This window comes from Bos indicus, chromosome 17 (genome assembly GCF_029378745.1).
Source record: "Bos indicus isolate NIAB-ARS_2022 breed Sahiwal x Tharparkar chromosome 17, NIAB-ARS_B.indTharparkar_mat_pri_1.0, whole genome shotgun sequence".
NCBI classification, from domain to species: domain Eukaryota; kingdom Metazoa; phylum Chordata; class Mammalia; order Artiodactyla; family Bovidae; genus Bos; species Bos indicus.
The window spans coordinates 4,741,521-4,765,194 of NC_091776.1; the positions used below are offsets into that span (position 1 = coordinate 4,741,521).

At 40.3% G+C, this 23,674-nt stretch overlaps 1 protein-coding gene across 11 annotated transcripts in view; it reads right to left on the reverse strand.

Annotated features, from left to right (window-relative positions):
* Positions 1-342: 342 nt before the first annotated feature.
* ARFIP1 (ARF interacting protein 1) overlaps positions 343-23,674 on the reverse strand; it is a 138,426-nt gene continuing 115,094 nt past the window's right edge. For all 11 annotated transcript variants that reach the window (XM_070768985.1, XM_070768981.1, XM_070768988.1 and 8 more), the window contains one exon: positions 343-2,202. In XM_070768985.1, coding sequence (XP_070625086.1) covers positions 2,047-2,202 — 156 coding nt within the window. In that variant the 3' untranslated portion in view covers positions 343-2,046. The remainder of the gene's footprint in view (positions 2,203-23,674) is intronic.

Consider the following 23,674-nt stretch of genomic DNA (forward strand, 5'->3'; position numbering starts at 1 on the left):
GGTCACAAAACAGTCAGATACGACTGATACAATCAAACAACATATTAATACACTTATTTCTTTGGCACATGTACTCACTACTTAACATTACTGAAAATTTCAGTTTCTTCTGAAAATGAGATGATTTCATTACTGAGCTACGCTGAAGTATGTAAGAGTGGACACGTTCTGCTCCCAGCAGAGTCCCACTGAGGGAAGAGTAACTTACTGAAATAACACAATCTAAGGGATAGAAGCACCGTTTTCTGGTCATTGTCACTGTTTCCAAAGGCAAATCACACGGCCTCTTTTTTTCCAAATAGTTGTTTCTTATTCTGAATTATGAAGAGGCAGAAAGAGATATGAGGTACTGCAGCAAACACTTTTAATAAGAATACAAAATTCACACCAGAGGCACATTCTGGGGAATGTAAATGAACTATCACAAGTAGTAATTCTGCTGGAAGAATAAAATAAGGCTCTCTCAGAGTACAAATATACAGGAGGGAATGATGTAAAATAGGTTTATGATTAACAGTCACATTACATACACTGTGTTAAGCACTGAAAACAAGCATATTAATTAAAAAGCCAGCTAAATGGCATTTGAACATATATAACAAATCTTACAGTCCATGAAGTTCTGGTATAACAGTAATTTTAAGTACTTCATTTCAACACAAAAGAAATGAACAGGTGAAGAGATGCATCTCAAGATATTAATTTATGACAAAAATCAAGAGAACTTATACTGAAAAAGGGTTACATTACTGATAAAATCACACAGAAGGCCATAAAACAAGACCAACAGTGCTGAGCAACTGAAACAGTACTGGCCTTTCCAGCCCCCGTCTACTTGCTCCCACCACACGGACCCACGTTACTTTTCCTTTACTCAGGGCAAACAAGTCCTCCGTCTTCCCCTTTCACAAAAAGAACAAAGAAAATCCAAATGGCAAATTCAAAAGTTGATTTCTCCATAAACCTTAAATGTGCTCAATGAATATAAAGAAATTCAACATTTATACACAGTGCTCCTTTCCAAGGAAACAGACACATCAAACATTATCTGAAAGGGGCTTCTTTATGGATTTATGTACATTGGTTGAATGAGAATTACTGTATCTGAGAAGGCACATATCTGTGATTTAAGGCTTAACCGGTATTGTTACATATGGAAGTCAATGAAAGCTGTCTAGGAATTCACTTCTGTCAAAATGGAATTTACCCAAAAACTAGCTTTCTAATAAGCACAGATTTCCACTCTAGAAACCATTGAGAATTTCTACTCCCAGATCCATCTGTCAAAAAAATTCTCTCAATCAGGTTTCATTATGAATCAAAAGAAATTGCTAACAGAACCGCTCCATGACTTTGGGTGATGCAAATTCTTAAGTTCAAAAGCCTCAAAGAAATGACAGTGTGATTCCTGCGTCTTCAAGAAAAATTCTAAACAAAATTACAATGGTACAGATTCATTTTTAAAAAGGTATCTGCCACAACTCCACAAGCCAATCAGGCATTCATCAGAGCTGCCGCCTCTGTGTGGGTGCTGCAGGAACACCATATAATATTACTCTGCAAAATAGTCTCTTTTTCTCTTTAAGACAATACATGAAAGACTCTCTTAAAGATGTTTAATATATTCTTATATAAAATATCTGATGTTGATACAAATCATGTAAACCTTCCTTTGGAAAAGTTACAACTGGTCCTCATTTGCAGGACCAAAAACCTTGAATTTTTATCTTGTCAGTGCAAATCTGTATTAGGTGTTTTCAAACTACAGAAATAGCCATCAACCCTCACAATACAAAAGGATTTCTCAAAAAGGGAGATTATTGTGTTCAGGTTATAGAAATTACGTTTACATTAAAACCACCCACCTTCGCATCAAATTTAACAGCTCAATTGTTAAAGTATGAAAAAGGGAAAAATTAAAGCTGTTTGTGCAAGAATCACTACAATGGTTGTCACCCCTTCCCTCTTCCCCCAATTCTGCTTAATTCTTACTAGGTTTGTTTAGAAATATAACAATGTGACTTTCTCTTTGTCTCCAGGTGGATTTTACTGTTCTTCAAGCCAAGATGGGGCGTCAACTCCAGGGGTTTTCAATTTGATATGGAACTGTTTAAGTGTCTGTTCAAGCTGCTTCTGATTCCCAGCAAAGTAAGCGGCAATGGCATTGTGAAAAAGGACCAGCTGATTGTGTAATACTTTAACCTGTGAACAGAGGAGAGTTGTAAGACCGAGCGTTAACACCAATGATAATAAAACATAAGGTGGTTTGTTACATGCCTTAATGAAAGAGTGTATCTCTCCTGAGGAAATGTTGTTTTGACGAAGTATATCACATACCCTAACTGTACACTGCTTTGCGAAGTCACCGAGCCTTTCATAGCTTTTTAACTTCCCTGAAGGGAACAGATCAGCTTAATAAGACGCTAACCATATTCAAACATTACTGAGCATACCTTAATTTAAAAGTATCAGTAGGTCCCTCTTTAAGTATGTTCAAAGTCAAAGAAGCAAAATTATAGATAAATAACTGTCTGTGCCAAGTATGGACATCATTAAGGCTACACTTTAAGTGAAAACTGAGTATTTAAAAGGCTGGATACTTTTAAATACTGCTGTTCTCTGCAAAGATTGAAGAAGTGATGGCAAGAGCCGCCCCGAAAGGCAATTTACTGAAAAGTTCAAATACCCCTCAGTTATTTTCAACTGCTTATTACTTCAAATGATATGAGTATGTTTTAACCAGGTAACACTATTTCTATGACTCTTCTATTTAAAGGTACCAGCAAAATGTCACAAAGATATTATGAACGAAGTATTTCCTCAAGTCTTATTTATAAGTGCAAACTGTTCAACAATAAAGTATAAAATTTACCCATCCAATGCAATATTCACTAAAACTGCACTTTTAATAATATTTTTAATGATGTAAAAACATCTGCTATATTATGCTAAGTGAAAAAACAGGATATAACATATGATAAGACATCTGTATTCACTATTAACACACATGCATAGTCTCTGGCCATTTCTCTATGTACCTCTATAAAGGAAAACACTTAATATGTTTATATTGGACAGTTTTGATTTGTAAAGCCTTTATTTTTAAGATTAAAATATTGTAAAAATGGCATATGCTCAAAATTATAAAGTCTCCACTCTGCATTTATTCCTCTCCTTCCCACCCAAGAGAATTACTGTCAGCATTTTATTGTGTGCCCGTTGAGAAATTTTCTAGGGTTATATACAATATTTAAAAACATAAATGGACTGTATTATGCACACTTAGGGCTTCCCTTGTGGCTTAGAAGGTAAAGAATCTGCCTGTGATTCAGGAGACCCAGGTTTGATCCTTGGGTGGGGAAGATCCCCTGGAGAAGAGAATGGCTACCCACGCAAGTATTCTTGCCTGGAAAATCAGTGGACAGAGGAGCCTGGCAGGCTGCAGTCCATGGGGTCGCAAAGAGTTGGACACAACAGATTAACTAACAGTTTCACTTTCTATACACACTTTCAGTAACAGATTTTTACTTAAAGCATCTTAGAAAACTTTTTATTTCATTCACTTATTCATTCAACAGAGATTAAGTACCTTTTAAATGCCAGGTACTATTTTAGGAGATACAGAAAAACATTCCTTCCCTCCCAAGCTTACATTCTTTTTTTTTTTTAATTGGAGGCTAATTACTTCACAATATTGTAGTGGTTCTGCCATACATTGACATGAATCAGCCATGGGTGTACATGTGTTCCCTATCCTGAACCCCCATCCCACCTCCCTCCCCATCCCACCCCTTAGGGTCATCCCAGTGCACCAGCCCTGAGCACCGTCTCGTGCATCAAACCTGGACTGGTGATCTGTTTCACATATGGTAATATATATGTTTCAGTGCTATTCTCTCAAACCATCCCCCCCTCGCCTTCTCCCACAGAGTCCAAAAGTCTGTTCTTAACATCTGTATCTCTTTTGCTGTCTCACATATAGGGTCATCGTTACCATCTTTCTAACTTCCATATATATGCATTAATATACTGTATTGGTGTTTTTCTGACTTACTTCACTCTGTATAATAGGCTCCGGTTTCATCCACCTCACTAGAACTGATTCAAATGCATTCTTCCAAGCTTACATTCTTAAGGGATTGGGAAGGTAGGAGGCAGGTAAGAAACAAAATAAGTACTGACCCCAGGGAATGAATAGCTCAAGCCTTGAGAAGAAGATGGGTTAACATGCAGGGCATCTGAAGCTGCCGATTCAACTGAAGTTGTTTAAAAAAATAAAAGGAATTTTTTTCCTTTTTTTCTGACAAAGATAAGAAGGTTTCTGGCAAGGAGATAGTTTAACAGGGCCGGATAGCATGAAATGATGACAACTAAAAAAATACCTTGAATTCATCTGGTCAGAAATGTAAGGCCTGCAACCTTCCTAAATGAAAGGCTTTGGTACCAGGTGTCAGGACAACACAAAACCTTTACCACTGTGTACCAGGCCCTGCACTAGGGATACAAGAACACAAGGAGGACTGAAGCGGAGGGCAGCAGCGGATGATGCTAATGATAAACGGGCAGTAAAAGTACATCTTGTTAACTTAAAGGCACTTGTGGGGAGAAGAGGGTTTTTTTCCAGAAAGCTTGAACAAGAACATTGGGATGGCAGAACCTGGCCCTCTGGTTCTGAGACAAGGGGGACGTTGACGGACCTCCACTCAGGGGCAACTATTCAGGAGACAGTATGATCACAGGAAGCGCAGGCTCCTAGAAGGCAACTGGGCTTCTCTGGTGGCTCAGACGGTAAAGAAGCCACCTGCAATGCAGGAGACTCTGGTTCAATTTCTGGGTCAGGAAAATCCCCTGTAGAAGGGATAAGGTACCCACTCCAGTATTCTTGCCTGGAGAATCCCCATGGACAGAGAACCTGGCGGGCTACAGCCCATGGGGTTGCAAAGAGTTGGACACGACTGAGTGCCCAAGCACACAGAAGGCAATGAGGAGGTGAGCAAAGTATACTGTTATAATTAACTTACAACAATGGCTCCAATCAGCCCTCTCAATCCACACCCTTGGGGAGGCTTCTACAGTGACAATGAGCTTAGCCTATAAAACCTGGAAAATGAGGCCTAATAAACAAGTGCCAGCCATGTGGGATCACGGCTGTTGCAGTGTGAGGAAGCCCCGTTCAGCCTCCGTTCTGGATGAAAGCCCACAGCGACGGAGGTCCAATGGTTCCAGCTGCTCCCAGAGCCCAGGGGACCTTCCAGCTGAAAGCCACCAGGCAACTGTGGGAAGTAACAGAGCTCTAGGTCACCAAGTTGTGGGTGTTTTTGTTAGGCAGCAAAAGAGGTACATCATGAAAAAGGTTAAGAGTGTGCTCTCCTAGGAATTAACAAGGGTTAGAAAACACAGTGAAAAGGAGGAAAATCAGAGGCAGAACGATAGTCCTAGGAGGAGGAAAAGCTAATAATAATAAGCAGGGTGGTTGCGATACGTGAGAGAAACTACGAGAGAAAGCAGCTCTGGAGCAGATACTCAAACAAGGAAGGCAAAACTGATATGGACAGAACAGCGAAGTTACACAGGTAGCTGGAGAAGTCCCAACAGGGGATCACAAACAGAGGGAAACCCAGGGAACTTCGGGAGACCACAGTAAGTTAATGATCGCTCAAGGAAGCTCTCTGAACAGCGTGGAACACAGCAGCTTGCTTAACCATAAAAGCACGAGATATGCCCCCGGTCATTAAGCGAAAGAAAAAATGCTACCATCCTTCTGCTGATGTGAACAAGTACTATGGTAATTACAGTTTGACCTCGTAGGGTCAGACGCTCTCCTGCAGGGTACTATGGGGGGTTAGGGACGTAAGCCTGAGGTCTACTGAAGAGGGCAGTCTACCCCCCGCCCCTGCTTGCCTGCGATTATAAAAATGCAGCTGCTTAATTCTGGGGCACAGGCCTCTTGACTCCCCGACTGCATCTCTCACAAGCATCCTCTATCGATACACCTACTACTTCTTGCCTGTCACTTTGCCTCTCACTGGATTCCCTCTGCGCTGAGACACAAAGAACCTGAGCCTCAGTAAGTCCAGTCACCAGGTGAGCGATTCTAAAAGAACATGGGTTCAAGTCCCAATCTGAGTTACACGGTTTCAAAACTGCTACTAACCAGCCTAAAGACCTAAGTGCAGTTTATGAGTAAATGGAATACGGATTCTTTGAGAACTTTTATTTCCAATTTTCTGGTCAGACTTGCATTAGGTATAGTCGGTACTGGGCACAGCCTCCCCAAATCTGTATTTGTTATTCATTTAGATCCTTAGTAAAACATCCCTATTACTAGTACTGTTCTTCCATAGAAATTACCAGAAGGAGCTCTGGACTCAGGCAGCATGTGTGCCAGGCCCAGCTGCCCCACCGTGCAGTGGTACCGGGCACAGGGTCCTTCTAACTTCACTGGCCAAGGTCCTCACCTGTCCATTAGGGCTGCCGTTACCGAGAACTGCGCTCGCCGTGCTGTGGAAGGCTAAATGAGAGATACTACCTAGTACACTGCCCGACACAGAGTGAGGACTTACTCCTCCGACTGCAGGGGAATCTAAATTCACCTATTTGACGGTTTAAACCTCCACACGACGTTGATTTTTTTTAGTGAGATAAAATTTCCTTTATTTAGAACCCACTGATTTGGAACTTGTAAGAAGTACGAGTATGATCCTGTGATTTATAATAATACATACATACTTTGTTTTGGTCCCATTCTAGGCACAGAGCTCCTAAAACCTGTTAATCTCCTAAGTGATAAGAGCCAAGGAGGCATCTTTAGTTGTAATATTTGGTCTCCAGTTTGGTTCCTGAAACAGTCCCAGAGCTATTAAAGGTGAAAGGAGTCTCTTTTGTTATTCACAACAAGCACTTTTCAACCACAACAGCCTTTATATTAATACGGTTCCTGGAAAGCCCCTAGATAACCATTGCTTGAAACTGGTTGCCAAGGGAACTAAACTGTGATTAGGTGGGAATTTTCACCCTCACCCCCCAACCTCTGGACAATTATTTAATCAGCCGTGCCCACGCAATGAAGACTGTGTGAAAATCCCTACAGCAGCCGGTCTGGGCGCATCCACAAACAAGAAGGGTGGTGCCCTCCAAACCCCATGGGCACAGGAGCCGGTGTTCAGAGCCCTTCCAGACCTTGCCCGATGGACGTCTCCATCTTTAATACTTCCGTAATGAACCGGTGAGGTAATAAGTCAATTGCTTCCTGAGCTCTGTGAGCTGCTCAAACAAATGACTGAGGCTCCTGAGGGGGCTGTGGGAACCACTTTATAGCTGACCAGTCAGAAGCACAGGTGACGCCCCAGAGTTTCCAACTGTGTGGTGCTGAGGCGGGGGCCACAGGGTCAGAAGGCAACTGAATTTCAGGACACCCAGCTAGTGTCCAGAAAATCAGAGAACTGTCTGTGTGGAAGAAAAAAACCCACATACAACTGATGTTAGAAAAGTGTTGTAAGTGAAACAAGAATCAGAGCTTTTTACTTTTCAAAGGTAGAAAGTGATGTGAAGTTTACCCAAACACAGTGAAAAAAAGGTGTACGCTAAGCAAATAAACTTTGTCAACAGGAGTGCGTGGACACAACTGGTTTACCACACTGCCTGCCTTGACAAGGCCTTCAGTCCAAGCGCAGAGATGCTGTAGAAGGAATTCCTCTGCCTGATGGATCACCTCAGAAGAGCCTCTAAGGGTCCCTCTATAACCCCAGGATTCTGCACTTCTGAAATGAACATGTTTTTCAAGCACCAAGAAGGCACTTAATTTCTTCCTAACTATCCTTTCACTTTTCCTTTCATGCATTGAGTAGGAAATGGCAACCCACTCCAGTGTTCTTGCCTAGAGAATCCCAGGGATGGGGGAGCCTGGTGGGCTGCCATCTATGGGGTCACACAGAGTCCGACACGACTGAAGTGACTTAGCATAGCATAGCATCCTTTGGTTAACAACATTCAAGTTAACAGTATTACATTAAAAATTTGTTTAAACATTCTTAATACAGACTTTAATTAATCCATATTGATCTCATTTTCTATGTCTAGATTAGTTTTTGCATGGCAACCACTTTTAAAACAAGCTTTAAAATGAAAACTGATTTGTCTAAGTATCTACTAAGATAAGGTCAAATTATTAAAGTTATAACCTGGGTTTACCTTACAAGAATGGAGTTTGATTTCAGGACCAAATCTTTTCCCTGTAAGCCACTAGAATCAATGAAAACTGTTGTTGTTTTGTCGCTAAGTCATGTCTGAGTCTTTTGCAACCCCATGGACTCAGCCTGCCAGGCTCCTCTGTCCCTGGGAGCTCCCAGGCAAGAATCCTAGAGTGGGCTGCCATTTCCTTCTCCAGGGGATCTTCCCGACCCAGGGATAGAACCTGCGTCTCCCACACTGGCAGACGGGTTCTTTACCACTAAGTCACCAGGAATGCCACAATGAAAATCACAGCTAGAAAAAAGAGGTAAAACAAAACATTACAGGCTAGCTCTCATTTGATTCCTATTTATGTAAAAATGTTTTCTAAAACTGGCCTGGTCTCAGTCACCTCTGCCAGTGTGACTGCGTTTTAGGTCTCTTCTGGAGAACAGACTGTCAAGGACTGGTCAGAGGAGCGCTCTGAGGGCAGCATACTGGGACAGAAGGGCGGGAGGCGTCCAGATGACCTTAGGTATCAAAGAACTCCTTAAAGATAAACAAGTGCAAGTTATGAAGAAGAGACTGTTAAGATTCAATTGCTTGAAAATCTAGAATTCCTATTCACCCAAAGACAGTGAAAATATACAAGCTACAAAGTGGGGAAGGGGTCTGCATTACAGGCTCTGACAAAGGGTACATATGCAGAAAACGTGAAGGCCTCCCACACACCAACACCCCAGTCAAAAAGAGCGGGTAACACGGATGTGCACTGTACAGAAGAGGAAACAGAAGTGGCCAATTAAATCTGAAAAGACATCAGCCTCGCAAGAAAACAGGAAAATGCACATTAAGACTGATGTGAGATGCTATTTTTTAATCTTCTACCTTAGCAAAACTTAATAGCAATTCTTGTACACTGCCAATTGGTGTATAAATTTGTACAACTACTTTTGAAAACAGTTTGGCATTAACCAGTAAAATTAAAGATGCATATACCCTATGGAATAGCAATTTTACTCATAAAAACATGCCCTGTAAAAACTTGCACGTGTTCCACGAGACACGGGGCTTTCCTGACAGCTCAGATGGCAAAGAATCCGCCTGCAATGCAGGAGACCTGGGTTCAGTCCCTGGGTTGGGAAGATCCCCTGGAGGAGGGCACGGCAACCCACTCCCATATCTTGCCTAGAGAATTCCATGGACAGAGAAGCCTGGCAGGCTACAGTCCATAGGGTTGTAAAGAGTTGAACACGGCTGAATGACAAACACTTTAACATGAGACGGGCACAAATACGTTCATAACAACACTGTTTTTAGCATAAAAATACAAGAAAACAACCCTAAATTTGTAATTACAGTAAAACCGATAAACTACAATTTCCTTACGCAATGGGGATACTATTAATATACAGGTGTGAAAATAAATGATCTCGAGCTCCATGCATCAACATGGACGGCTCTCAGGAAGATCAGAGAGAACAAACAGAACGCTCCCAGCAGGATGCCATTTACATAAAGTTCAGAAACACACGTAACGGAATGAGACATTCACATGTAGTAAAACTATTCAGAAAACCAACGACGACAATAAGGAAAACTCGGAACAAGGGTTATAGAGGGAGCAGATGAGGGAAAATGAGATACGGGAAAGCAACAAGGAGGCGTCAGAAGGACTGACAGCTTTGTTTCTTAAGCCGGGTGGTAGGAAAGTGGCTGCTATCTGTTGTCATCACTATTTATATCTTGCCTGTATGTTGAAACATTCCTTTGAATGTGTTTAACATTTTTTATTATTAAAATAAAGGAAAGGTTAAAAAAGATAGTGTCTCCACTTTATATTCAGAGGAAAAAAAATATTGCACCTAAAATGCTACTTACATTCATTCACTCAGTAAATATTACCAGGGTCTGGTCTAGGGGCTGGAATGCAAGCAAGCAACAAAACAGACAATTCTCAAAAAGCTTGTATTCTATTGAGGGAATAATGAGAAATACAATCAGTAGAGTATACAGTACGTCAGATGATGACACTTGTTACAAAAAAAACAAAGCAGCAAAGGAGAATATGAGCTGTGTGTACCGGAGAGGTGTTGCAATGTAAGAGGAAGGCTAATCATATGAAAAGATACATGCAGTGATCAATACAGCACCATTCACAATAGCCAAGACCTGGAATCAACCTAACGTCCATCAACACAGGGATGGGTAAAGAAGGTGTGGTACACGTATACAATGGGATATTACTATTATTCAGCCATAAAAAGAAATGAAAGAGTGCTATTTGCAGTAACATGGACGGACCTGGAGATTATCATACTAAGTGAAATCAGACAAGACAAATATAACTCGCTATAACCCATGTGGAATCTATTTTTCAAAAAACAACACAAAAGATACATATTCACTTACAAAACAGAAATAAACTCACAGATTTTGAAAATAAACTTATAGTTACCAAAGGGGAAACATGGGAGGGAAGGATAAATTAGGAGCTCAGGATTAACATACACACCATACTATATATAGAATATCTAGGTAATCAACAAGGATCTACTGTATAGCACAGGAAACTCTACTCAATAATCTGCAATAACCTATGTGGGAAAACAATCTAAAAAAGAATGAGTATATGTCTATGTATAACTGAGTCATTTTCTGTACACCTGAAACTAACAACAAATTTAAAAAAAGAAACAAAAAAAATGAAGGCCAGAAGAGGTCTCACTAAGGTGACATTTGAATAAAGACCTAAAGGAGAAAGTAAAGAAAGTAAAGTAAAGAAAGGAGAGGAAAAAGAAGAGGAGAGTGAAAAAGTTGGTCTAAAACTCAACATTCAGAAAACTAAGGTCATGGCATCTGGTCCCATCACTTCATGTCGAATAGACGGGGAAATAATGGAAACAGCGAGAGACTTTATTTTCTTGGGCTCCAGAATCACTGCAGATGGTGACTGCAGCCATGAAATTAAAAGATGCTTGCTCCTTGGAAGACAAGCTATGACCAATCTAGATAGCATATTAAAAAGCAGAGACATTACTTTGCCAACAAAGATCCATCTAGTCAAAGCTATGGTTTTTCCAGTAGTCATGTATGCATGTGAGAGTTGAACTATAAAGAAAGCTGTGCGCTGAAGAATTGATGCTTTTGAACTGTGGTGTTGGAGAAGACTCTTGAGAGTCCCTTGCACTGCAATGAGATCCAACCAGTCCATCCAAAAGGAAATCAAGCCTGAATATTCATTGGAAGGACTGACACTGAAGCTGAAACTCCAATACTTTGGCCACCTGATGCGAAGCACCGACTCATTAGAAAAGACCCTGATGCTGGGAAAGACTGAAGGCAGGAGAAGAAGGGGATGACAGAGGATGAGACGGTTGCGATGGCATCACCGGCTGGATGGACATGAGTTTGAGCAAGCTCTGGGAATTGGTGATGGGACAGGGAAGCCTGGCATGCTGCAATCCACGGGGTCACAAAGAGTCGGACACGACTGAGTGAGTGAACTGAACTGAAGTGAAACTTGCTCAGTTGTGTCTGACTCTTTGTGACCCCGTGGACTAAGCAGTCCATGGTAGTCTCTAGGGCAGAATACTGGAGTGGGTAGCCTTTCCCTTCTCCAGGGGATTGTCCCAACCCAAGGTTTGAACCCAGGTCTCCCACATTGCAGGCGGTTTCTTTACTGGCTGAGCCATAAGGGAAGCCCAAGAATACGGGAGTCGGTAGCCTATCCTTTCTCCAGCAGATCTTCCTGACCCAGGAATTGAACTGGGGTCTCCTGTATTGCAGGTGGATTCTTTACCAACTGAGCTATCAGGAAGCCACGGGAAGTAAGAAGATGAACCGAATTTAAAATACTTAGAAGAAGATCCCAGACAGAGGAAATAGCAAGTACACAGGTCCTGTGGTGGGCAGGTGGATTGTTTTAGAAACACTAACCAAGCCAGTGCTACTGGAGTTGAGTGAGTCTGGTGGGAGATGAAGTCAAATAGGTAATGAGGGGTTAGATGGTATGAGAATTCAGATGTCATTAAAGACTCTAGCTACTTTTCTAAGTGAGATGAGAAGGCACTAGACGATCCTGAGCAGAAAACGACAATACCTAACTCAGATAATACACGGAAGACCTGTTAGAACGCTTCAGCAGCCACCTAGGCGAGGTGACGGTGGCCTGGACTAGAGTGGTGACAAGCAAGCAGTGAGAAGAGGGGGGCTTCTCAGTGTGAGGGTGGAGCCAACAGAAAGAGCAAGAGGTGGGGTGAGAGAGAAAGAGGACAAAGAGGGTGTTAAGATTTTGCCCTGAACAACTGAAGCTGACATATAGTTACGTGGCAAAGACTAAGAGAGGGGCAGGTGTGGAGGAAGGGAAGGGGGACATTAGGGGCTCAGTTTTGGACAAATTGGAGATGCTTTTCAAGTAAATATGAAATGAAATGTTCAATAGGTAACTGTAATTTTGAGACCACTACCACACTAATGGCAGAAAACAAAGAGGAACTAAAGAGCCTCTAGATGAAGGTGAAAGAGGAGAGTGAAAAAGCTGGCTTAAAACTCAACATTCAAAAAACTAACATCATGGCATCTGGTCCCCATCATTTCATGGCAAATAGATGGAGAAATAATGGAAATAGTGACAGACTTTATTTTCTTGTGCTCCAAAATCACTGGAATGGTGACTGCAGCCATGAAACTAAAAGACACTTGCTGCCTGAAGAAAGTGAAGTGAAAGTGAAGTCGCTCAGTTGTGTCCGACTGTTTGCGACCCCATAGACTGTAGCCTACCAGACTCCTCCGTCCATGGGATTTTCCAGGAAAGAGTACTGGAGTGGTTTGCCATTTCCTTCTCCAGAGGATCTTCCTGACCCAGGGATTGAACCCGGGTCTCCAGCGCTGTAGGCAGACGCTTTACCGTCTGAGCCACCAGGGAAGCCTGAAGAAAAGCTATGACAAATCTACACAGCGTATTAAAAAACAGAGACATCGCTTTGCCGATAAAGTCTGTATAGTAATAGCTATGCCTTTTCTAGTAGTCATGTATGGATGTGAGAGATGGATCATAAAGAAGGCTGATGCTTTCCAACTGTGGTGCTGGAGAAGACTTGAGAGTCCTTTGGATAGCAAGGAGATAAAATCAGTCAATCTTAAAGGAAATCAACTTTGAATATTTATTGGAAGGACTGATGCTGAAGCTGAAGCTGCAATACTTTGGCTACCTGATGTGAAGAGCCGACTCAGTGGACTAAAGACCCTGATACTGGGAAAGATTGAGGGCAGGAGGAGAAGGTGGTGACAGAGAATGAGATGGTTGGATGGCATCACCAACTCAATGGACATGAGTTTGAGCAAGCTCTGAGAGACAGTGAAGGAGAGGGAAGCCTGGTGTGCTGCAGTCCACGGGGTCGTGAGGAGTCAGGCACGACTGGGCAACTGAACAAGAACAACAATTGTGAGACTGGAGAGAGTTCAGTACGGCAGTCTAGGCTGGAAACGTAAATTAAGAGTCAGTATACAACAATGTTCAGATGATATTCAAAGCCATATGGCTAGATAAAGCTCTTCAAGAGAGTGGAGAGACGGAAAAGACACCCAAGGAACAAGTCATGAAAAATGAATCCTGACCCTTATACTTTACAACATTACAGAATTCAGCTCAAAATGGAACACAGGCCTAAATGTAGGAGCTAAAAACTATAAACCTTCTAGAAGAAAACACAGGAAAAAATCTTAATCTTAGGTTTGGCAAAAATTTTAAAACAGCTCACACAAAGAATAAATTATAAAAAGAATACAATCAACTGGACCTCATCAAAATTAAAATGTTTTTCTCTTCAAAAGACACTGTTATGGGGCTTCCCTGGTGGCTCGGTGATGAAGAATCCACCTGCCAGTGTAGGAGACATGGGTGTGACCCCTGATCCGGGAGGACCCCACATGTCACGAGACACCTAAGCCTGTGTGCCACTACAGAGCCTGTGCCCCGGAACTGCAACTACTGAAGTCCGTGTGCCCTAGAGCCCATGCTCTTGCAACAAGAGAAGCCAATGCAATGAGAAGCCCTCCAACTGCAACCAGAGAGAAGCTCCCACTTGCTGCAACTAGAGACAAGCCCATGTAACAACGAAGACCCAGCACGGCAACCCCCAAAAAAAATTAATTAAAAGACACTGTTATAAAAAGGAATAGGCAAGCCATATATTGGACAATATTTGCAAAACCTATTAGACAAAGAACTGCTAGACATAAAATATATACAAAATATTCTTACAAATGAATAAGAAAATGACAAACAACCTAACCAAAAAATAGGGGGAAAGTCTGAACAGGCATTTCACCAAAAAACAAAGCAAAAAACAGATGGGAAATAAGTCCATGATAAGACAACCAATATCTTTAGGTATTAGGGAAATTCTGACTTAAACCAGTGAGGACGTGGAACAAACTGGCCTCTCATATATTATTGGTGGAAATGTCAAATGATACAACTGCCTCTTGAGAAACCTGTATGCAGGTCAGGAAGCAACAGTTAAAACTGGACATGGACTAACAGACTGGTTCCAAATAGGAAAAGGAGTACGTCAAGGCTGTATATTGTCACCCTGATTATTTAACTTCTATGCAGAGTACATCATGAGAAACGTTGGGCTGGAAGAAGCACAAGCTGGAATCAAGATTGCCAGGAGAAATATCAATAACTTCAGATACGCAGATGACACCACCCTTATGGCAGAAAGTGAAGAGGAACTAAAAAGCCTCTTGATGAAAGTGAAAGAGGAGAGTGAAAAAATTGGCTTAAAGCTCAACATTCAGAAAACTAAGATCATGGCATCTGGTCCCATCACTTCATGGGAAATAGATGGGGAAACAGTGGAAACAGTGTCAGACTTTATTTTTTTGGCTCCAAAATCACTGCAGATGGTGACTGTGGCCATGAAATTAAAAGACACTCACTCCCTGGGAGGAAAGTTATGACCAACCTAGATAGCATATTCAAAAGCAGAGACATTACTTTGCCAACAAAGGTCCATCTCGTCAAGGCTATGGTTTTTCCTGTGGTCATGTATGGATGTGAGAGTTGGACTGTGAAGAAGGCAGAGTGCCAAAGAATTGATGCTTTTGAACTGTGGTGTTGGAGAAGACTCCTGAGAGTCCCTTGGACTGCAAGGAGATCCAACCAGTCCATTCTAAAGGAGATCAGTCCTGGGTGTTCTTTGGAAGGAATGATGCTAAAGCTGAAACTCCAGTACTTTGGCCACCTCATGTGAAGAGTTGACTCATTGGAAAAGACTCTGATGCTGGGAGGGATTGGGGGCAGGAGGAGAAGGGGACGACAGAGGATGAGATGGCTGGATGGCATCACCGACTCGATGGACACGAGTTTGAGTGAACTCCAGGAGTTGGTGATGGACAGGGAGGCCTGGCGTGCTGCAGTTCATGAGGTCGCAGAGTTGTACACGACTGAGTGACTGAACTGAATTGAATCTTAAAAAGTTAAACACGCACCTACTATTCCGCAACTACGTACTGACCTAAGAGGGATGCATTGCTGTTGTCGTGTGTGTAGTCGCTCAGTCGTGTCTGACTCTTTGCAACCCCATGGACTGTAGCCCGCCAGTCTCCTCTGTCTATGGGATTTCCCAGACAAGAATACTAGAGTGGGTTGCCATTTCCTTCTCCAGGGGAAGTTCCAGACCCAGGGGTTGAACCCGCATCTCCTGCTTGGCAGGCGGATTCTTTACCACTGAGTCACCTGGGAAGCCCAAAGATATGTATTTTGTGTGCATACCAATTTAAAAAATTTAAAAAAAAACTGTGTGTAGCCCAACTGGGACTTTCCCAGGTAGCTCAGTGGTAAAGAATCTGCCTTCCAATGCAGGAGACACAGGAGACAGACATGGGTTCGATCCCTGTCTGGGTAGGAAAAATCCCCTGGAGGAGGAAATGGTTACCTACTTCAGTATTCTTGCCTGGAAAATTCCATGGACAGAGGAGCCTGGTGGCTGACCGCAGTCTGTGGGGTCACAAAGAGTGGGGCATGACTAAATGACAAGCACGCACACACGTACACCAACTAAATAAAAAAGCAAAGGAAAAAACAGGACAATAATGAAGCTTCATGACTCAATTATAGTATAAAAAATAAAGACTATAAGTCAATAGATTTAAAAATTGAAACTAAATTAGAACATTTCAAATAATCTTTCTAGTTTCTAATTCTCTCTAAAGCCACAATTATAGTCAAGACATTCACCTTTGCTTGTAGAGTCTAAAGTAATACACCTCAGAGAATTCAAGGAAAACTTCTGTCCCTAAAACATCATGGTACAATCCTTACAAACTGCTATGTGACGAGTTTTGAATTTTTGCAAAAGCACACAAGTAAAATTTCCTTCACTAAAAATTCCACTTACCAGATTAGGAACAAAGCAAATCTACTACAAATAAATCATTTATTAATTTTCTATTTTCTCTCTCCATGAAGCAGATAATCCTTTTCTTTGCCCTTAGAGACTCTTGTTAACCGCAGAAGGAGGGTGATAAAGTTGAATGAGAATGACAGGTTTAAGGAAACTGGGCTTCATTCCCGTCTCTATCCCAAGTTTACCCTGTGAGCTCTCTTCACCTGAATAATGAAGAAACTGAGATTCAGGTAATTTTTATGGTTCCTTTCTACTGAAACTTTCTGATAAAGTTGCTTTCTAAATAGAAGTAAACATATATTTGGAAACTCACATGGCTTTGGAAAACCTTTCTGTTGAAAGGCTTTCTTTCAGTAGAAAAGCATTATTTCTATTTAAAGGACAGAAACTGGCACTTTGATTAGATAAATATTAAATTCAGCTGAAAGTTTATGTACAAGTTTATGAACACTCTTCCCTATTTTAAGTTATTGTTTAAGGTTTTCACACTAGTAAACCTACTTGAGTCACAAAGTAATATTTCTATCTTGCTCTTCTAGTATTTCGCTTTTCTTGTTTTCCAATTTCAGATGACCCTTGGCTCCTGGAATTACAGAGAAACTAAAAGGCTTCTGTATTTTTAGTGTGAAATTCTAATTTTTAGAAATAGGGTCTAGCTAATTATTGTTTTTTGGGGCCACAAAAAATTCTGGGTTTGAATTTTAATTGTCAATATTTTAGAATTGGAGAAGACAATAAAAGAGCACAGGATTTGATTCAAATACTAAACTGCAGAGAGCTCTTACAGCAATCTAGAAAGTTAGGAGAGAGTCAAAAAGAAAGTGTGAAGGGCATCAGCCAACTTTTAGTTAGCCCTATTGATGTCAACACAACGGTCCCCACCCTCTGACAGTCAACCAACCTAACAGACATCCTAACCGAGCCTCGAAACAGGGACATTAGCTGTATTTAAAATGGCTCCCCACCCCCCAGGAAACCTAATCCAGAAAGAAAAGAGGATGCTTTTTAGGACTGAATTCTAATTTTCACAAAACAATGAGACAATATCCATTTTCACAAAAACATTCTTCTGGTAACTGTGAGAAGGTTGATGTGTAAAAGCATTTCAAAGTATTCACACTTCAGAAAAGTTTCTGGTATAAAGAGAGGCTCTGGGGATTCACAACTTTTCAATTATAATTATGGGAATATAGTATAAAATTTCACTGTCACTTTAAACTCAGAAGCTGTTTTATACCAAAACAGGTAACTTATCTCACTTTTCTATTAGCACTGATTCTGTGTTATTCTAGTGCAAGTTTTGATTCTGGTACTAAGTCTTCAAATCAGATGCAAATTTAAATAAGAATAACAAGTTGACTCTTTAATCCAACCATTACTAACTCAAAAATAAAGGTAAATTAAACTAATAAATCAATTACCATAAGAATATACCTTCTAAATTAAATGAATTAAAAATAATATTTTGCTTTTACTACATCTTTTTCTTATAATTTTTTTTTCCTATTCTTCTTCTACTTATTTTTGACTAATTTTAATTTGCACTAGGATATGGACTCATATAATGTATTCAGTGAAGCTATGATAGCTACAAAGACTCTTCAGGATGTTTGGTTATTAAATAAATATAAACCATTACCAACAGAGGGAAAAATTAAGAACTATTAGAAAAGCAGCTGCAGTACAATTTTAAAGATAATTTTTGCAACCATGGTAATGATATTATGCTGTCGTCACTGTATATAAGCAATTTTAACAAGACTCAAAAACATTAAGTACCTGGTTTTTTCATCAGGTTCACTTTATAAAGGTCAGTCTGGGCAAGATTCTGGCTTCTCAATTAGAACTGACTTAAGAGACATGAAGAAAGTAAAATGAGGGGGAAAGATCAAACCCTACTTTTAGAAGAAGGGTCAAAAAGCCATAATGCTGAAGGAAATATTTTAGGGTCATTACACTTTTTCAGATTACTTCTGCAATTGTGCTATAAAATCATGAGAAGTTATGAGCATATAGTATCAAAGAAACAGCCAAGAATTTTTGGTAGACTATTCTTTATTATAGTAGGTGACACTAACTTTTGTGAAGCACTTTCTGTTCAACAGATAAATGTTACCCTTACACCTGCTCTTTGCAATATTCTATTCTCTCCATGTTATCATTAAAAAAAAAAAAAAGACTCAGCAAGTTAAGTAATTCACCTAAGTTTTAGACATCCAGGAAGCAGATAGGATTTGGGGAACTTAGGAATGTCTATTCCAAGACTGGCTTCTTTCCCCTATTCTAACCTGCCTCTATTCATAAGGCAATAAGCATTTTAGAAAGCTTTTAAACAAAGTTCGAAATAAACAAAGAAAGGTTTAACAGATCAACTAAAGGAAGGGCAGTAATGTAGAAAATATACTTTAACCTTCTTTCTGTTTTGTCTCTGGTCCTCAAGCTGCACGCAAACAGCCTCAGGACAAGGAACTAATGCAGAGCCTGGAACAGCTAAAATTTAATTCTTTCTAAAGTTATGAAGAATAATGCAATATTAAATATTCATATAATAAAAAGCTTTCATATAATCTTTCTATAATTACAGAGCAGGAAAATAAAATCTATATTGATCTATTTATGTAAGTATCTCCTAACTTAAAGTGGTTATAAGGCTAAATAAAACACAACAGAAAACCAGATTTAAAACAGAAGACAGAAGCAACATTTTCTGCCTGTGGGATGACGAAAGATTTGACCAATTTTCAACACCTAACATCAGAAACAGGTACAGTAATTTAGAAACACACTAAATCATTGTGAAGTCAATCACAGGGAACTTTCATAAAGATCTGCCAAAGAGCAACCCTGACCAGACAAAAGGAAAACCACTATAGCAACATCTGGTGAATGACCTAAAATATACCATACGATACTGTAATTGTTAAAGGGCAAAACAAACTTCAATACTGACTGCTAAAACAGAGAGACAAGCTGGGGTTTTAAATAGAAATTAGGTAAGAGAAATTTAAGAGCAGAACTGATACATGATACCAAGTTCAGTTCAGTTCAGTCACTCAGTCGTGTCCGACTCTTTGCGACCCCATGAACCGCAGCACGCCAGGCCTCCCTGTCCAACACCAACTCCCAGAGTTCACCCAAACCCATGTCCATTGAGTTGGTGATGCCATCCAACCATCTCATCCTCTGTCATCCCCTTCTCCTCCTGCCCTCAATCTTTCCTAGCAGCAGGGTCTTTTCCAATGAGTCAGCTCTTTGCATCAGGTGGCCAAAGTACTGGAGTTTCAGCTTCAACATCAGTCCTTCCAATGAACACCCAGGACTGATCTCTCTTAGGATGGACTGGTTGGATCTCCTTGCAGTCCATGATAAGACTCTCAAGAGTCTTCTCCAACACCACAGTTCAAAAGCATCAATTCTTCAGCACTCAGCTTTCTTTATAGTCCAACTCTCACATCCATACATGACCACTGGAAAAACCATAGTCTTGACTAGACGGACCTTCGTTGGCAAAGTAATGTCTCTGCTTTTTACTGTGCTGTCTAGGCAGACTTGTCTAACTCAATGATACCAAGTGGATAACACTAAAAACTTTCTCCTGCCTACACAGCATGTATCAATAGAAGATAAATACCATTTACAAAGTTACTGACTATAAAATTTAAAGTATTACTTCATGGACATCAAACGATAAAAAAAGTACTTTATTTCTACCAAATGAACTTTTTCCCAAATCAAATTTAGATTACATACCTTCTTATCAGAGACATTGAGGTAATTTTTTTAAATGAGGTAATTTCTAGTTAAAATAAGTTATTAGCTTACAATTTTATTTGCAATTGTTAAGTTCTTCAAACTTATTTGGCTCTCCTTTATAGTAATTCTATAAAATAGGGTTTTATATTAAGTGTACAGTAATTTGGGGGCAGTAGCTTGGCTTAAACATGAAAGGAAAAGCTGGAACAAAATCAGTGTTTAGTAAGAAGTCTCCAACCACTAACATGTAAGGTATTAACTCCTTTCTTTTTTCCCAACTATTTAAAAATGTATAATGATGTGCTTTCTCTGTGCATCCTTGATCTTTTTCCAGTAAGTGAGAAACCAGAAAAGTAACAGCAGGAAAATATACCTGTCTTCGCCTTTTATTAGGTTTGCAAAGTGTAATTTTATTTGTAATAGCTTTGGAAATGGCTTGTCATAAAAGCAACTACCAGCTGAAAAAGAAAAGCACTATCAGAAATATGGGTGTGGGCCTTGGGAAGGGAGGGAGAAGGAAAGACAAATATGGAGGTTTAAGAACAGATTTCATTTTTCTGACTCACTGGGATGGATTTCAACAAATCATTGACAATTACGTTAAAAAAAAAAAGCATCCTATGAGGTAAAAAGTGGCTTCCCTCGTGGCTCCTGCTTGCAATACAGGAGACCTGGGTTTCATCCCTGGGTCAGGAAGATCCCCTGGAGAAAGAAATGGCAACCCACTCCAGTATTCTTGCCCAGAGAATCCCATGGACTGGGCAGCCTGGAGGGTTACAGTCCACGGGGTTGCAGAGTCGGACATGACTGAGTGGAGCCCAATGCCATGAGGTAAAAAAGGGCAGTCCTGTTTTGAAAAGAAGATAACCGATGAAATGCAATCTGTAAACTCCAGTAACAGATTCACACAAGTTTTCTCCCCTTTAGCAAAAATGCCTAAGCTAGCTAACTCCCAGTCCTTACCCTTCCTCCAAAGGTTCCAGGTTTAGATGTGACCAACACAGCTTCTGTTTCCCAAGGTTATCTCCAATCTTTTCCCTCTGCTGTTTTTTTTTTTTTTTTTTTAAGGCAAGGAATACCACTTTAATTGGAAAGCTGGCTGGCCAAGAAGATGATAGACTTGCTCTACATGCAGATTACTCAAAGATCCATGTCCATCAGTTCACTTACTATAGGACGGGAATGCCCTAACTGTGTACCCGTGGCACTCACGTCTAGGAGAAGAAACAGACTAAGAGGCATTCACAGCACAGTAAGGTTGGTGCTTTGATGGAGAAAGCCCTGGATGCTATGATAATACACAGAAGAAAGAAACTTTCCAGCTGCTCGAGGACACATTTTATAGCATCAGTCTTTCCGGTTAGCATATGAACTCCTACTTAAAATTAATTCAGGGCCATGGGCGTGGCTAAGGCACTGGGTATTCCCTTCATTAAATAGGGGGCCCTGTTCCCTCTGGCCTTTTCGACACTGGGAACTTACAGATGAACTGATGGTCCATTCAAACTCACCTTTACAGTCACAAGATAGTTTTCCTTCATAGTGTGGTTCTGTATTTTATCTTGGAAAGCTAACTTTTTCCCTCTTAAACAGCTTGCAAAATTCTCATCCCAGGCACCTAACAACTGTTTAAACTTAGAAAATCTTTACCAAAATTTGTTATAATAAAACCATTAGATTTCTTAAAAAAAAAAAAAATCCATAAGCAGCAATACTATGTTTTGCTTTAGGAAGATAACAGAAAATATAACGAAAGTTTACAAATCATTGAAACAAAGGATCTAGGATTTCTTGAAGACTTTGTTTGGCCTGTTTCTGCCAGTGTCATGTTCCTCACTCTGTGATCTGGCTCAAGCCACACCGCCGCTTCCAGCCCTCACTGAGGTTTTCTTTGTCAAATTCCAGGTTTCTTCTTCCTCATGCTTCACTCACCATTTTGTATAGAACAGAAATGTTTTCCATGAGACTGTAAGCTGCTTGTTAGCAGAGAGTTTGTCATAACAGAATTATACAATATTTCTTTAGATTTAGTCATTATAATAGCCCAAAGCAAGCACCTTAAAAATGTATTGAATAATTTTTAAAAGGGATCTTTCGAAAATTTAAAGAAATATGAAACCAGAATGTTACAAGATTTAAGAGGAATAAAGAAAAAAATCTAGTTATAAAGTGATTATTTCAAATCTAAGAAAGTAAAGTGTAGATGAGTCATGGAAGAAATATATATATGGTCAACAGAAAAGGACCAAGTCATTACTGAGAGGACTTCAAGGAAAGGTCAAAAAGAACAACGCAAAGTCAAGTTCTTAAACACTGCTGGTATAGTCTGAGATTTTACTCAGAGATACTAATTAAAGGGTTTATTTTAAAGTAAATCTCAAGACAGTAACTAAGAACCAAAAAAAAAAAAAAAAAAAAGTGCAGTAATGCTACCGTAACTAAAATGAATGCAGATAGCAGTGGTCTCTTCAAATCTCACACTGGCTGCAGACTTAAAACTCACCTTTATCACAAACTGACAAATGGACAAACTGACGTGGGTGATAATCAAGGCTGGCAAAGTAAGTGAAACGTGGATCTGAGGCGGACACAAGTACAACCATTTAACAGAACAGAGACAATGCAGCAGTAACGGTCAAGAATTAAATTTTAATAAGTGAATCCTATACACTCAAAGTAGAAGCATTGAACAATCCCCTCCCCTCTAAGATAAACAACAGGAACATGAACTTCTGACCAGAGGCGGTCAAGAAAACACAAGTACTTTAAACATAAGACACACACACACACACACACATACACACACGAAGTCAAATATATAAAAACAGCAATTCATGAGCTATCCCTTTGGAAGGCTTTTAAATCTAGTGTACAAAATATCTTTCCTTCACCCTGCCTGCTGGATACTAGCACAGCTGACGGGGAGACTGCATGAACTGGTTGGCTGGGTGTGCTCACTCCCTCATTCACCAGCTGAGGACTGCAAATCACCAAGACAGATAACTGGATGCTGTCAATTTCAAAATCAGCCAACAGGTATGGCTTGGATGCTGTTAAGTTCAAAATCAACCTACAACTCTCAATTCTTTTTAGTTGCATGATTGATACAAGGATAGTTAACTTCCATCTCTGTTATAAAAGGGGAAAGGAGGCAACGCAAATCACAGGCAAATTTTTCCTGTTTCATGTGTGTTTAAAAAGTTTTAAAGAGACCTGGAAGTCAAACCATTAAACGCAGCAAACATGGCAGTATGCAAAACAATATTTTCTGATGTATATGGAAGGCACTAACATATCATTTCTAACCTCACACTTAAGATGAAACTGTCTTTCTA